The sequence below is a fragment of the Puma concolor genome, chromosome A1 (assembly GCF_028749965.1).
Source record: "Puma concolor isolate L17-30 chromosome A1, mPumCon1.1.hap2, whole genome shotgun sequence".
NCBI classification, from domain to species: domain Eukaryota; kingdom Metazoa; phylum Chordata; class Mammalia; order Carnivora; family Felidae; genus Puma; species Puma concolor.
This window is the reverse complement of record NC_141667.1, coordinates 95,873,633-95,888,786: the sequence shown is the minus strand read 5'-3', so window position 1 is coordinate 95,888,786 and position 15,154 is coordinate 95,873,633. Positions and strand designations below refer to the sequence as shown.

At 38.3% G+C, this 15,154-nt stretch overlaps 1 protein-coding gene across 2 annotated transcripts in view; it reads left to right on the top strand.

Annotated features, from left to right (window-relative positions):
• Nucleotides 1–15,154, top strand: part of RASGRF2 (Ras protein specific guanine nucleotide releasing factor 2) — a 247,373-nt gene that overhangs the window by 119,773 nt on the left and 112,446 nt on the right. For both annotated transcript variants that reach the window (XM_025924243.2, XM_086697680.1), the window contains 3 exons: nucleotides 7,921–8,003; nucleotides 13,232–13,480; nucleotides 14,107–14,495. In XM_025924243.2, coding sequence (XP_025780028.1) covers nucleotides 7,921–8,003; nucleotides 13,232–13,480; nucleotides 14,107–14,495 — 721 coding nt within the window. The remainder of the gene's footprint in view (nucleotides 1–7,920; nucleotides 8,004–13,231; nucleotides 13,481–14,106; nucleotides 14,496–15,154) is intronic.

Below are 15,154 nucleotides of genomic sequence, written 5' to 3'. Positions count from 1 at the left end.
TGGGCTTGTACATTCCTAAATACAAGCTCCACATGATGTTTACTCCATTAGCCAATTTGGAGACAAATGTTCATGTAAGGATAATATTAACAGAAGACTTGGTAATTATCTTCTAAGTTGTTAACTCAAGGAAGACTGGGGCAAATGGAAAAAGCATATACTATAGATTCAATTGCCTTCTATTTTTCTTTTTTTTAGAGGTTTATTTATTTATTTGGAGAGAGAGAGAGAGAGACAGACAGAGCACACGAGCAGGGGAGGGGGGGAGAGAGAGAATCCCAGCAGTCTCTGCACTGCCAGCGCAGAGCCCAATGTGGGGCTTGAACCTACAAACTGTGAGATCGTGACCTGAGCTGAAGTCAAGAGATTGACACTTAACTGACTGAACCACCCAGGCGCCCCACCTTATCCTTTTCTGAAGAGCTCATAGTAGTTTGTATATAAAACTTAGGTAAAAATTTGAGCTATGTCTTAGTTCTTCAGTTACTTAATTTTTTCTGAGTGACTGAAAACTGAGGGAAAACAGACAAGGAAAGGAAAAATTAATTATTTTGATATGTCAAAGAGCTTTTTACAGACTTAATCTAATTTGATCTTTATACTAGTATTCGGAAGGTAAACAGAAATATCAGTTCCATTTCACAGGTGAGAAATCTAAGGTTTGGAAGGCTAAGTATTTGTCCAAAGTTACACAACTGTGTTGAGTCATAAGTCATATCTAACCCATGTCTTTTATTGGCATTCTAAACAAACTCTACAAGAGTGCTAGATTTTTACTTATATATCCCCAGGACTCCTTTGATGGTGAATAAATAGCTTGAAGTGAAGGTGCTTCTTTTATGGCCAAAAAAGGAATGAAAACATGGGCTCTTCTATATTTGCATAATTATATCCTTGTGGTTTATTAATACTTTCATTAGCTCTGTGCCGTATGAATTAATACTTTAGACTCTGTAATGCATCTTTTACCTAATGAAATTCTGAATCATTCACTGATTCTATGACTATTTCTGCCAGGTATCTTGTAGGTATCAGAGATAGGGTGATGGTCTCTGGTCTCATTGAGATAGGCAGGCCAGTAGGGAAGAAAGGAAAAGTGGACAGCTTAATGCAACACAGTTTTATAGGTGTTGGGAAGCCAAGATGAGTAGGTAGACTGGAGAGAATATGATGAGGCAAAGGTTTTTTTCCAGCTGCTTCTAGCTTCTACCTTATGATGGAACTGAGGCTCCTAAGGTACAAAATTGATAAAAGCTCTAAATAACCTTACTTAGCATGCCTGGTGAGGCATTGCTAAAGAAAGAAAGACCCTTGGGTGCATGGATGATCCTATGATTGTTTTTTTTTAAAGAAAGGATACAATGCTTTGCCATAAGCATCCAAGTGAGTCTTTCTATTAAACTACATCTTGAGGCAGAAGTACACAACTTGCTCATATTTTTCCAAGTCTCTATGGCTAATATGTTAAGTCCTACTAGATGGTATCTATAAGTGAATTGGAGAATAAAGCTAACAGAAAGGTATATCTTTTTGAGTGACAATGATATAATTCATGAAATTACTATGTTTAATGGAACCTGTTGTTGTATGACTTTAACACATGTTATTTCATGTATTCAGCAAATATATTTTTGCAGTGATACTATATGCCAGGCACTGCTTAGGCACCTGTGATATGTCATGAACAAAAGAGACAACAACAATAAAAATTCACTGACCTTATGTAGCTTACATTCTAGTGTGAGGAAGATTGAAAATAAACAATAAATGTACTAAATAAGTACATACTGTTTTATGTTAGAAGGTGATAGGACAGAGTAGGAAGGATTGCGTTACTGGGGGTAGGTGTGGGTCAGTACAGTTTTAAAATGGTGGTCACCTCAGGCTGCAGGAGACTTCTAAACAACGACTGTAGCAGGTGATGGAAATACCATTGTAAATATATGATAAAGGGGAAGTCATTTCAAACAGGGGGAAGAGCCACTGCAAAGACTCTAAAGTAGGAGGACACTGCATATTTTGAAGAATAGCATGAAGTCAGTGTGGTTGAAATGGATTGTGTGAGAGGGACAACAGGAGAAGAGGAAGTCAGAGAGGTAACAGAAGTCCAACCAAGGAAGGCCTCCTAAACCAATGAAAGGGCTTTAGCTTGGATCTGAGTCCAATGAAAAGCTCTTAAAAGGTTTGATGAAAGAATTCCATCATCTGACTTCACTTTTAAAAGGATCTCTTTACCTGCTGTTTTACCTGCATAGACTGGGAGCAGAGGGCAAGAGTGGAAGTGGGGAGCTGAACGAGAAGGCTACTGTGATAATCCAGGTGAGAAGTCTTGAAGGCTCAGACCAATGGTAGGAATGGAGTTGGAGATAAAGGTTTTGATTCTGGGCTCATTTTTAAGGTCAAACCAACAGGGTTTTATTATGGCTTATATATGGGGTGTGAGAGAGAAAGAAGATTTAAGGATGTCTTCAGAGTTTTTGGCCTGAGCAATGGGAAGAATGGAGTTGTCATTAACAGGATGGGAAAATCTTCTGGGACAGGGAGATTTTGTGGTGAATTATCAGAAGCTTACTCTGGATATGTTCAGTTTCAGAAGGCTGTTAGACATTTGCATGGAGTTGTTAAGTAAGCAGCAGTCCAGTATTTAGGAGAGAGGTCTGGGTGGAAGAGTCTGTGTCAGTTAGGTGGTATTTAAGTCTGTGAGAGTATTGAGACCATCCAGAGAGTAAGTACCGATAGAAATGAGAAAAAGGCCATGGACTGACTGAGGAGTCATGGAGAACAGCAAGAGGACTGAGAAGGTTCCACTAGTGTGGTAGGACAGCCAAGAGGGTGTGGTGTCCTGGAAGTCAAGTGAGGAAAGTGTACCAAGGAGGGAGTGCTCACGTGTCAACTGCTATTAAAGGCTGAGTAGAACGGTGCACGCTCTGAGATACTTAGTGATTTTGCCGATGCAAGGTTTGATTGGTGGATGGTAGGGACAGAGTGCTCCACTGTTGATTGAGCCTAGGTTGCTGCCAAGCAGCACATCTCAACTGGCTTTCTTCTCTGCTTGAAGCAATTTCATTTTATGGAGGAAATTATGTGCTACACATACATTGATGCTATTTGTCAGTCTCCCAATATGTCTCTGGACAGATTCATTACTAATAAGATGAGCCCACTGAAAGCTTGAAAATGTACTATTTAATATTTTATTATGTATATGTAAAAATATGGACATAAAAAGGAACTAAAAATATTCTCAACACTCAGCACATTAAATTAATGTTTATCAAAGTATTTCCACAGATAACTATAGTAGAGTTGCCTGAGGGTTTTTGTAAACTTGCAGATTCCTGAGTCTACATTCCAGGCACCCCCCACCCTTCCCTGGGTTAACAACTCCACAGATCACTTTTGCACAATTAAATGCAAAAGCTCCACCCTGAAAATTAATGGTTTCCATCTCTAAACCCCCTAGAATCCTGTCATACAGAAATAATTTCACAGTTTGGCTCTCAGTGTATGTATATACATAATTTCCACATTTTACCTCATTTACATCTTTATTCCTGCAGATTCTTCATATTGGTGTATTCTAATAGCCACACATACACACACACACACACACACACACACACACACACACACACACACACTACCACATTAACATACCATTTTTCCAGCTTTTCCTAAATAAATGGATATATCCCAGATTTTAGCATTAATATGTGATGTCATGCTAAACATTGTTTTACAGGGAGTTTCTTCCCCTATCAAAGTCCTTGTTGGCATATCTTCCCCACAGAGGGTAAGGTTGGTACAAAGGGTCTGATCACTTCTGTGATTTCATGATTCATGACTTGACAGGTTGCCAAAATGCATCATCTCACTACATCATTGGCAAGATACCAGTGTGACTTTTTTCTAAGTTCTGTGCCAAGGTTGAGTTTTATCACATTTATCACATCTTCCTATTTAATGGAAAAGTGGTATGATTCTCTAGTGGTTTTAATTTACATTTCTATATTTATCAATGAGATTAACATTTTCTGCCATTTCTGTCTCTTGTCTGTTTATGCCAAATAGACATTTATTCATTGGAGCTATCCTTACAGACTAGGGAAATAAACATCTTTCAATTCAAATTTTGAATATGTTCCCCATTATTTTGTCATTTTATTTTTGTCACTTTTTATTTTGGTGGATCTTAATTTTTTCATGACTTGATTTAAAGCCACATTGCTAAGCTATTATACCATGTTACGCTAATCACATGTAGCTCTTATTTAAGATAATAAAGTAGTTCCTGAGTATTGATACATTCCCAGTTTCACATAAAGAACTCTTTACAAAAATTAAGACTATTGATTTTGCCAGGCCTCTTTCTCTGAAGCTGTAATTTTTAGAAGTAACAATTGCTTGAATGATTAATTACACCTTTAGTTACACCAGTAAGCCCATAATTAACTGTTGGCACCTCCAACAAAATGAACAAATGGCTAATGGTCTTGACCAATAATTCTTTTCCTTTTCATCTATTTATAGGGAAAAATTTGAGGCTGAGGATTTGACCATTCATTTCAATATAGTGCATTCATTTATGCATGTCTTCCTGTCATACATAATGGTATATTAACCAGATTTGTCTATAATTATGGGTATTAACTAAAATGCAGAATTAAAATTCACCTCTGAGCTTGGTTTGGGCAGATGTGTCAAAATGTATACCTTGTGTAGACAAATCCATAGCACTCTCACATGCTTTTTCTCCCTTAAAATAGCTTCTCTGGAATCAATAGGGAATTTTTTACTTCAACATAAAAAGGTGAATTAAAAGAGAAAAATTGAATCTAACCTTTCTTCTCCGAAGAAAAAAGCATGGTGACACAGTAGACTACTGACCTTTGAGCAGGTATTGGCTTAAGCAAGATCCTCAAAAGACCTTGCTGGAGAAGTCATTTTCAACAATTGTCCAGGGACCAGTTGCATCAAAACTACCTGGGGCTATTGTGAACATAAAAGTTACTCTATTAACCCTATTAATTTCAAGGTTTACTGTAATTCATATAAATTTGATACATCCTTAAAGACATGTGACACCTTGCTTGTCACGATTCTTCTTGAATGAGTGAAGTATATTCATTTTCCCAGGGCTCAAGTCACTTTTCCCCAGCACAATTAAAAGACAGGTTTATATGGTCATGAATAATACCATGCCTTCCAATATAAATATATTCATACACATACTGATATTTATAAATTCTATTATAGTCTTAACTTTTTATGGAAGAGAACCCGTTCTTCAGTGCAGCATTATTGAAAGTCCCAAATGCAAGCAAGATAAAGACAGGATACTCTCGTTGAAATAGAGCTGGTGGACCCAGAGCCCCTGAGAGTTCTGTTTGTTCACACTCATGTTGTCACTGCACCCTGTCTATGGACCCTCTAGGAAATGAGGATTTTTATCACATGGTCTTTTGAGTTGCGGTTCAGACTACATGTATGTTTTGTTCTCCTGAAACTTGAGTGTAAGTGAAATTTTCCTTTTTTTCTATTGAAAATAATTGTAATGCCTCACACAGTAAATCAGAAAGATTTATGAATGAGGTATGACACTGGATAATGAGATGGTCAGAAGTTATCACATAAATCTCTTTTGGATCTAAAATATTTATCTCAGGTTCCAATTCTGACTGTGTGGAGGACTGAGCTGATTTAGATCCTCTCTAGATATAAAAACAGAAGTGCTTAACATATAAAATCAGAATAAAAGGGCGCCTGGCTGGCTCAGTCAGTAGAGTGTTCAGCTCTTGACTTGGGGTTGTGAGTTCAAGCTACATGGGTTGAGAGATTACTTAAATAAATAAATCTTTAAAATCAGTATAAAAGAAAAAATTTAATACATTGGTGATATTTACAGGAATAAAAGGTAATCTCTGGTTATCAGAAATACCAAAGAAACTTAAAATGAGAGTAGAAAGCTTATAAGCTGAAGACATAGAGGCCTGAGAATGATTTTAGATTGAGTATTGGTCTCAAGCCCAAGGGGTTTTAACTAAAGGGAGTGAGAGGCAGCCTTGGGCCCCTTAAAGGAATTAAGCTCCCTGTTTAAAGCCTAGATTTTGGAAGAGTATCACAACTGTGAAATAAGAACTCAAAACCTCTTCCTGTTAGCCCAAAAAATAATTAAGGAAGTTTGTCTTTGTTTTGGGTTCTGAGTTTAAAAAAAATCTCCTTTGAAAAAAAATGTGTGTTTCCAACCTATAGATTTGAAATTTAAATGTATTCACATGGTATGAAAAATCCAAACTGAGGAATTAATGTAAACGCGGTTTTTGAGACTCTTGAAATCCTAAGACTTCTTGGTAGAAGCATACACAAAATCACTCCGTTAGCAACACTTCTACAATTCAGGGCTCATTACAGTGTGCTCAAAATCAGAAATCACAAGTCTTGTGAGTAAATTATCTATTTTGAGAGAGTCAGAAGCACAGTGAATGATAGAATTAACACTGCTGGTGACAACTTGGAAAAGACTGTAAAATAAGAATGTTTAAAATATAATAAAGCCAGAAAGAAAGAAAGAGAGAGAGAGGGAGGGAGGGAGGAAGGAAGGATGAGAGAACGAGAGAAAGGAAGAAAGAAAGAAAGAGAAAGGGAAGGAAGGAAGGGAGGAAGGAAGGAAGGAAGGAAGGAAGGAAGGAAGGAAGGAAAGAAAGAAAAAGATTACTATGTAAAACGGACCAGGTTGATCTGTCAAAGAACCAAACAGAAAAATTTAAACATGGAAAATATAATCCTAAATCATCCTAAAGCTGTTGTTTGTGTAACTGTGCCATTTGCTTAGAATGTTAAAGGAAACTGAAGTAACATTGTTCATTTTCCACAGTTTTCATCAAACACCATCTCTGTCCTCTTGTTTCCTGTGTTGGTTACCCAAGCGGCAGCCTCACTGTGCTTTAGAGATATTAAAAATGAAAAGAAGGCCAGTGGGGTAAAGGATCACTTACCTCACCTCTCCCCTCCCTGTCTGTGTGTGAGCCCTGTCCTCCAACAGCACTCTTTCCCATCCCCTCCCCCACAATACCAATCAACATCTTCACGCCATTTAACTACAATCATAAATCACTATATGGTAACCTAGTAACTAGAAATATTTTCTGATTTTAAAAATTGCTTAAATCTTTTTTCATTTTCTATTTTGTTCAAAAGGAATATGTGTAATTCAAAATAAATCCTTCTCTAACCCTTCTCTAATTGCAAAGGGAAATTTTAAGTTGATAAGGCGTAAGTAAACAAGACAGAGGAAATTAACAAAATTTCCTGAGTTTTCCTCCTGGAAAGAAAAGAGTAAAAGATAAACAGGGCTTTATGCATTCCAGAGCGGGAGAAATTACACAACGCATCCTCATCAAATCAATATGGTGCCAATAGAAACTGCTAGAGACACTAGTAAAATGGGGGAATTTGTTGGCAAAAAAACCACCTGAGAAGCAGGCACAGAGCTTGCTAGTGAGATAGAAGGTGAATTTCATCCAAGAAAGCCATTATTTTTACTCAGCCTGCCCCAGACCACCCTTGGGCAAAGAATGAATATCGCAGAGGCTGTTACTGTCGGAAGGTACAGACCTCTCAACTAGTACAGCTACTGACAGAGAATAGTGATGATGTGACATCATGGCCAGTGTCCTTAGGAAATACATTCCAGGGAAAAAAAAGCCCCTATCTCTATCCTCAGGTATTTGCCAAGTGCACAGTTCTGGTAACTGGGTATTGAATCTGCTCATCAGTGTACAGTGTTTACCTGTTGCCGTGTGTGTGCGCACAGATGAAATAAGCAACTAAATTGTTTTCATGGCTATAAACAGTTTGGAGAATATATGCTCTGCCTAGGTTTTCATGTGGGTTGTAATTGTTTATTTTTTAATTTCACAGTGTGTGGACAATATACGGTGTAATGGTTTAATGACTATAGTATTTGAAGAGAATTCCAAAGTTACTGTGCCACATATGATTAAGTAAGTGTGATAATCCTTTCCCTTACATTTTAATCAAAATCAAGTTGGTAGAGAACATAAAGCCCTGCAAAAATATTGCTTCCATAGGATTCTGCTACATTTTGTGAATATGTTTCTTGACAGTAATGCAATAATTCATGATATGCTGTTATAAATAATACGACTATCAAAATGGGTTTTCAAATTCATAGTTTATTGATTCATAGCATAGAAAAATGTTTTTTATACTGTTACATATGCTTTCATTCAGGAAAAAAACCTATTGAGGTTTTCAAGCACAATATAAAAAGTTGTGACAGCCAGATGTATCCAAGGGTCAGAGGCCGGATCAAAGTATGGCAGATCCTTTTGGCATCTTCCCAGCTGGGTATGAATCATATTACTCAGATTTGATTGTGGAGATATGTTTAGATTCCAAAGACACTTGACATAAATCAACTGGCTTTTCCATGGTACCATCTGCCTGTTCCTTCTATGTGGATTTGCCCAGGGCTGTCATCATGCTATTTGGTTAACAAAATATATCCTATAATTTAAAGTGATCAATAGGGAAATGGTAGTTTAAAATGAGAAATTATATCACTGACTATGTGCCATTGTTCTCTGTATTAACGCTTTTGTCTCTACATACTTTTTTGTTTCCAAATTCAGAAATTGTTTCAGGAGTATTTTGAAGCTGACCAAATTGTTCCCTGTTCTCATTGTTTTGGTTGTTTGAGGTCCAAATTCCTGTTACATCTTTCAACAAAAGTTACATGAAACTAAGGAAATATTTGTGCTCTATGCATTTTTAATGTGGGTTTGTTTGGTTTTTTTTAGATCTGAGCCGTTTGTCCTAAGGCAATAAATAACATTAATTTTCCTCTTCTAATAGGTAATAAGTGTAATTAGTACCATCCTCAGAGTACAACTTTTAGAACTTACCAATTATTTTATTAGATGAAGGCAGAGTACATTATACTAATGCCATAATTACTACAGAAAAAATATAAATTATAAAAGAATGATAATATTTCAAATTACTGGTCAAATTTAGAAACATTTTAGGTAGGATCGTTTTAAAGCTCTAGGGTGAAGATTCTTTAAGCGTTCAGTTTTATAAGGTTTTGATTTAGTATAGTTTCTTAAAACCATATTAGTTAAAAATGTGTGATGCTAAGATAGAAACAAAGGATGAAGTATTAAATCAAAAGGTCCAAATTGTGACTTAATTTTTATTTTTTATAACTTCTTTTAATATTTATTCATTTTTGAGAGAGAGAGAGAGAGGCAGACAGAGGATCTGAAGCTCTCTCTGTGTTCACAGAAGCAAGCCTGATACGGGGTTCAAACTCATGAACCCCAAGATCAGGACCTGAGCCAAAGTTGGATGGCCAACCAACTGAGTCACCCAGGAACCCCATGATTTAGTTTTTAAATTCACATCATTGGGTTAGAGTTATTTTAATTTTCTACCACAGGATTCTTATATTAATATTTCACAAAATAGTGTATGTTCCTTTTATCCATTTTTAAAAGTACTTTCTTGAAGGTTAGACAGCCATGAAAGTCCCACCTGCTTTAGAATGAGAATATGTAAGTTGGACACTGCAGCCAAGTCATAAGCTCCTAAAGCCCTAGAGCTACTTCACATGTGCTATACGTACAGTTTGTTGACTTTTGAAATGAATACAGATACAAACTTTAGTTTTGTGCCTGACTGGTTATGGCACAAACACATATTCTGTCCCCTGTGATGTCCGTTTGAGCTTGGTGGACGCATCCACAGAGTCACTCCATTAGCACCCATGTCCAACCTCATATGTGTAACTACTTCACGCACAGACCAGGACTTCCCTGCTTTTGGGTGTACAGAGTGACACTTAAATGAGCAGGAACTGCTCTCCTGCTAGAACAGAAACCTGGATCTCGGGCTGTAAGGATTTTCTATTAGAATCACAGATGTTTTGATGACCATCTATACTATTCTAGATGTATTCCCAAGGCAGAGTAATGTCTCATCTATTTATTCCTTACTTCTCATCTATTTATTCCTTCCATTGAGCCTGGTTCTCCTCAGTCAGAGGAAAGAGGATAATTTTGCAATCTCCATTCCTTCTGATAGTTCCATCTGGAGCTCTGTTCTACCCTAAATTCTGTACTGGTGCCTCCCAAGTGCATACTATGAAAAAAAAAAGACATTTTTTTGAGTTAAAAGAAAAACTATCTTAATTATGTCTTGTTACTGACATGGCATCACTTTGCAGGCACCCACTTCCTTTTAAAACCTAAGTAATTATAATAGGTGATTTGGGTTTGGTGTCTCAAGATTGCATTTTTAAGTGTTTACCAAAATGGAGTTGTTATTATCACAGGAGGCTTAAGTAATGCATTATATCTTTCTTGAGAGTCCCTTAGGAAATAAACATTGTGTTTAGTGTAATAAAAGAAAATTAAGTAATTTCATAATATTTAATTTATTTTCTTTTCTTAAAATGAAAATGTAATCATAATTTTGAAGGACAGTGGTATAATTAGTTTTATTTTAATTTTGTATTGTCACAACATACTTTTTTCTCCCAGTGTTTTTGTTGCTGTTTTTAAGTAGGCTCTATTCCCAACGTGAGGCTCTAACTCACGACCCTGAGATCAAGATTTGCAACGCTCTACTGACTGAGCCAGCCAGGTGCCCCATTTATTCCAGTGTTTTGAGTAAAGTAATTATGGTTAAAAGATGCAAAGCTCAAAACTAGTATTAGAATGCAAAATTATGACATTTATTGAGTGAAAATAGCCCTGTAAGTGGTGCTTTACATTTTAGGGTAGGGTAGGGTAAGGCTTGCTTCCTTTTAATAATAGTTGACCTCACCTTTCTTAGAAAATAGAGATTTTTAGTGGGAAAACGGTAGGAGGAGGAGAAAGTGATTACCTTGATCAGCCATATTCTGGACAGATTGACTTATTTAGTAAAGTTCTAAGGTCTTTTTACTAATGAGAAAATTAAGAACCATAAAAGTAAAGTTGATAAAGGATCACATAGTAAGTGGAAAAAAGAGCCCCACGCTATTTTCAAGAATCTCAAAAAAAGCACTTTTGTTTTTTCAAGATCAGCTATGTGGCTAAAACAAACAGACCACCCTTACTTCCTCAGCAGGGGTAAGCTGCTCATTTAAAATGCTCTTTCGAGCCTGCAAATGAAGTACTTTTGCATGCACCCAGCATTCGTTAGAGTGGGCAATTTCCAAAAGCAAGCTAAGAAAGTTATTGATTCCACTTTATTTGAAAGAAAATAAATATATAATTTAAAATCCCTCCAAGTGCTGAAGGGGCTAATTAAGGGCACTCACAACAAGCGAACTGATTCTCAACAAGCACTTGCCTCACTGAACGTTTCTGGCCCTGCAGCATGTCCTTTAATCAAGTGGTGAAATCCAGGACTTCACCGATTCACTGATTTTCTGAGATGTGGCAGTGGTGGGAAACAAGGAGTTCTGGAAGGGAATGCGAGGGCTCTGGGCAGTCCTAGCAAAGGGGTGCATTTCTTTGAGCCCCACTTGGATTCAGCCTCTGCTTCCAAGCATGTCCTCTTACAAGCATGTCTTCTCTGTTGGCTTCTTTTGCCCTTTCTAACAAATGTGTACCACGGGCTGAGGGCTCTGAGCACAGCGAAGGATTGTGAGGGCTGCTGTGTGCATCTTCCCCCTGGTGTGTTCATCCACCTGGAGAGGCTGCTCAGGCATCCAGGAAATCTGGTAGGCTTAAAGAACAGCCAGATGGGAGGTTTTATAGAATAAGAAAAAAAATAAAAAGCAGAGCACTGCAGGGGGCAATGGTGGATACTGTTCATGGAGAATTTCTCCCATTACTTTTTTTTTTTTAATGAAGACACTTTTAACACTGCAAAATATTGCAAAATAATGAAGACATAACGATTCACACAATTTATGGATCAAACTGTACTCGTAAAATGGATAGCCTTAAATGCATTAATAAGCCAGGAAGAATGAAATGAATTAAGCATTCAGTTCAAGAAGTTACAAAAAAAAGAAAAGAAAAAATAAGCTGTTAAGAAAGTGTGGGAAGAAAATAATTAAGAACAGACACAAATACATTAAAATATAGAAAAACAGTAGAACTGGTCAAAAAGCCAGTTCTAAAGGGAAAAATACCTAATAATGTAATCTGTTGGTCAGTTTAGTTAAGAAAAATGGGGGGAAGCACAAATGCTCAAAATTAGAAGTGAGGAAAAAAATAACCACAGATATAGCAGTGTTATCTGTGTCTCCCTCCCCCCTTCTATCGGTCTATGGGAAGAATGTCCCCCATGACTTAGTTTTCAGCACACTTCTGATATTCTGATTTAAGGGTATAAGCAATGCTCCTCCTATATGGGGCTTTTGGCTTCATTTCTCTAATAAAACTTGATTGAACTAGGGAGAAAGGTGAAAGCAGAATGTACCACCCCAAAACATGCTACTTGGGCATATTGACTGAGCTGTAGGCACTTGAAAAATAGCAAATGCAGGGAACTCTGACCTCTTCTTATTTGCGTAAAGACAGATCCTCCAAAAGGCACTCAATTGTCATAAATCCCCTCTCTGAGAATTTTATCAACCAGGGAGGATTGACTTTTATTATAGGGGAGGAGACAAGGAGTCAATATCACACCTAGATGAACTGTCCCCAACTATCCTACCTCCCATCTAGTCTCCTAAGGGCCCATTCATCTTTCCTAAAAATCATTTACTCTCCCCTAAGAGGCCTACACCATCTCTCCCCCCACCCCACCCCCCAACCTTTTCCCTATTAAGATGGTATTTAAACCTGAACTCTAAGCCACCTCTGGAGTTGCTCATTTTTTCCCGGTATCTCCCATGTGTACATGAGGTATGCATGTTAATAAACTTCTGTTTGTTTTTCTCTTGCTAACTTGTCTTTTATTACAAGTGGTTCAGCCAAGAACTCAGAAAGGTTGAGGAAAAAATATTTTTCTTCCCCTGCAGAAGCAGTCCACAGAGTGAAATGAGTTATTATTACCTTCTCCACAATTAATTCTGACCTTTCTAAATTATAATGGCATATTTGATGTTTTTATAGCCCTGCCTATGTAATAAGTCATGTCAACGTATTTTATCAACTACAACGGAAAGCCCACATACATGTGTGTGTGTTTCCGAATACGGAAATACTCAGTGGCTGAGAGGAAGCCATGTCCTGGTTTTGTTCTTATGTTCCTGCTTTGTGTGTAGGTCTGATGCCCGTCTTCATAAAGATGACACCGACATTTGCTTTAGTAAAACACTCAACTCCTGCAAAGTGCCCCAGATCCGCTATGCCAGCGTGGAGCGCCTTCTGGAGCGGCTGACAGACTTGCGGTTTCTTAGTATTGATTTCCTCAATACCTTTCTGCACACCTATCGTATTTTCACTACGGCAGCTGTGGTGCTGGCGAAACTTTCCGACATATACAAGAGGCCTTTTACCTCCATCCCCGTCAGGTAGGCCCAGGATTTGCCTGTCCTGAAAGTTTGCCCCCTAGTCCCTGGATCTCCGTGCAGATGAGCAGTTGCTCTGCAGAGCAGGATTGTCTTGCCTGGGAACTTACACACCCCACCTGTAGCAGGGGTGGGCGGAGGTCACAGAGAGTTCTCCAGGGACGAAATTGAGAACCCTAAATTCCCTGTCATCTTTGCCGGCTCTATGATTACTTGGAAGCTAACTCCATTGTTTTAGGCTTTCCTATTTTTTTAATTTTTTTTTTTTAACAGTCGTGCTTTTCAAACTTTAACATGCATAAGAATCACCCAGGGGTCTTGTTAAACTGCAGGCTGTGAGTTAGCATGTCTAGAGCAGAGCCTGAGTTCTGCATTTCTAACAAGCTCCCCAGAGATACCAGTGCTACTAATCTTTGGACCACAGTTTGGTAGCAAGGGATTAGTCAAGGCCTGAAAAAGTGTCTGTCTTCCTTTGCCAAATGTGTGGTATATAGGTAGTGTTAAATGAAGACAACAGAAGTGCCATGATGTTGTGGCCTTTTAATGTAGAGAGTATGTTCTTAAATAACATCAGGGGAATCGTTTTCACTTGGCTACAATCTGTTAATAGCTTCTGCTCTTATTTTTAGGTCATTAGAATTGTTTTTTGCTACCAGCCAGAACAGTAGAGGTGAACATTTGGTAGATGGCAAATCCCCACGCCTGTGTCGCAAATTCTCTTCCCCACCACCACTGGCTGTGTCCAGGACGTCCTCCCCAGTGAGGGCCAGAAAGCTGTCCTTGACTTCTCCATTGAACTCAAGGATAGGAGCATTGGACCTGACCACCTGCTCAGCGTCCAGCAGCCCTACCACCACCCACAGCCCTGCTGCATCCCCACCGCCGCACACTGGTAAAGTACCGTTGGATCTTAGCAGAGGCCTTCCTTCTCCAGAACAAAGCCCGGGATCTGTAGAAGAGCATGTAGATAATCCCCGCGTGGATCTGTGTAACAAGCTAAAACGAAGTATTCAAAGAGGTATTATCCAGCTGCCACACCCCGTGTTTGCTGGCCACCTGCTCCCCCACCATTCCTTCTAGAACCCTAGATCCCTTTCTTTTTAGCCCTCCCACCTCCCTGTAGAAAGTAGAATGAATACAATGGCTAGTTAGAAGAGAAATTCCCGTAAGTCACTCTAGCCTGTATGGAAAAGAGAGCAACTTAAGCTGTCCTGAGATCTTCTACAGTAAAAGGCTAATTATAGTCAGTTGTGTATGGAAGAACAACGTTATCTGAATGGTGTTATTGGAACATTCTTCATGGAATTTGATTAAGGCTGGTTGGATAAAGAGCCTAACATGATACTCTGTGTAGAGGTGAATGGTGGGCACTCTGTTCTTTGAGCTTGGGCCTTCCAGGGCCTTCTGCTCCAGTGTCTGCCTTGAATATCTGTACAGCTTCCAGCCTCCCCTGCTAAGGATGACCCAGCCTGGAAACATTAAGATGGCTTCTTTGGTTTAGTTATCAAGGCAGTGCTTCATATTACAATAGGGATATAGGGAGAGAAATAAAATATGAGACAGTGTTCACGGTCCATGACAGCCAAAATGTGTGTGTGTGTTTTTTTTAAAGTGAATTAGATGATATGTTTTCCTGATTAAATTCTCTAATGATTTTCTATGGTACTTAGATTAAAG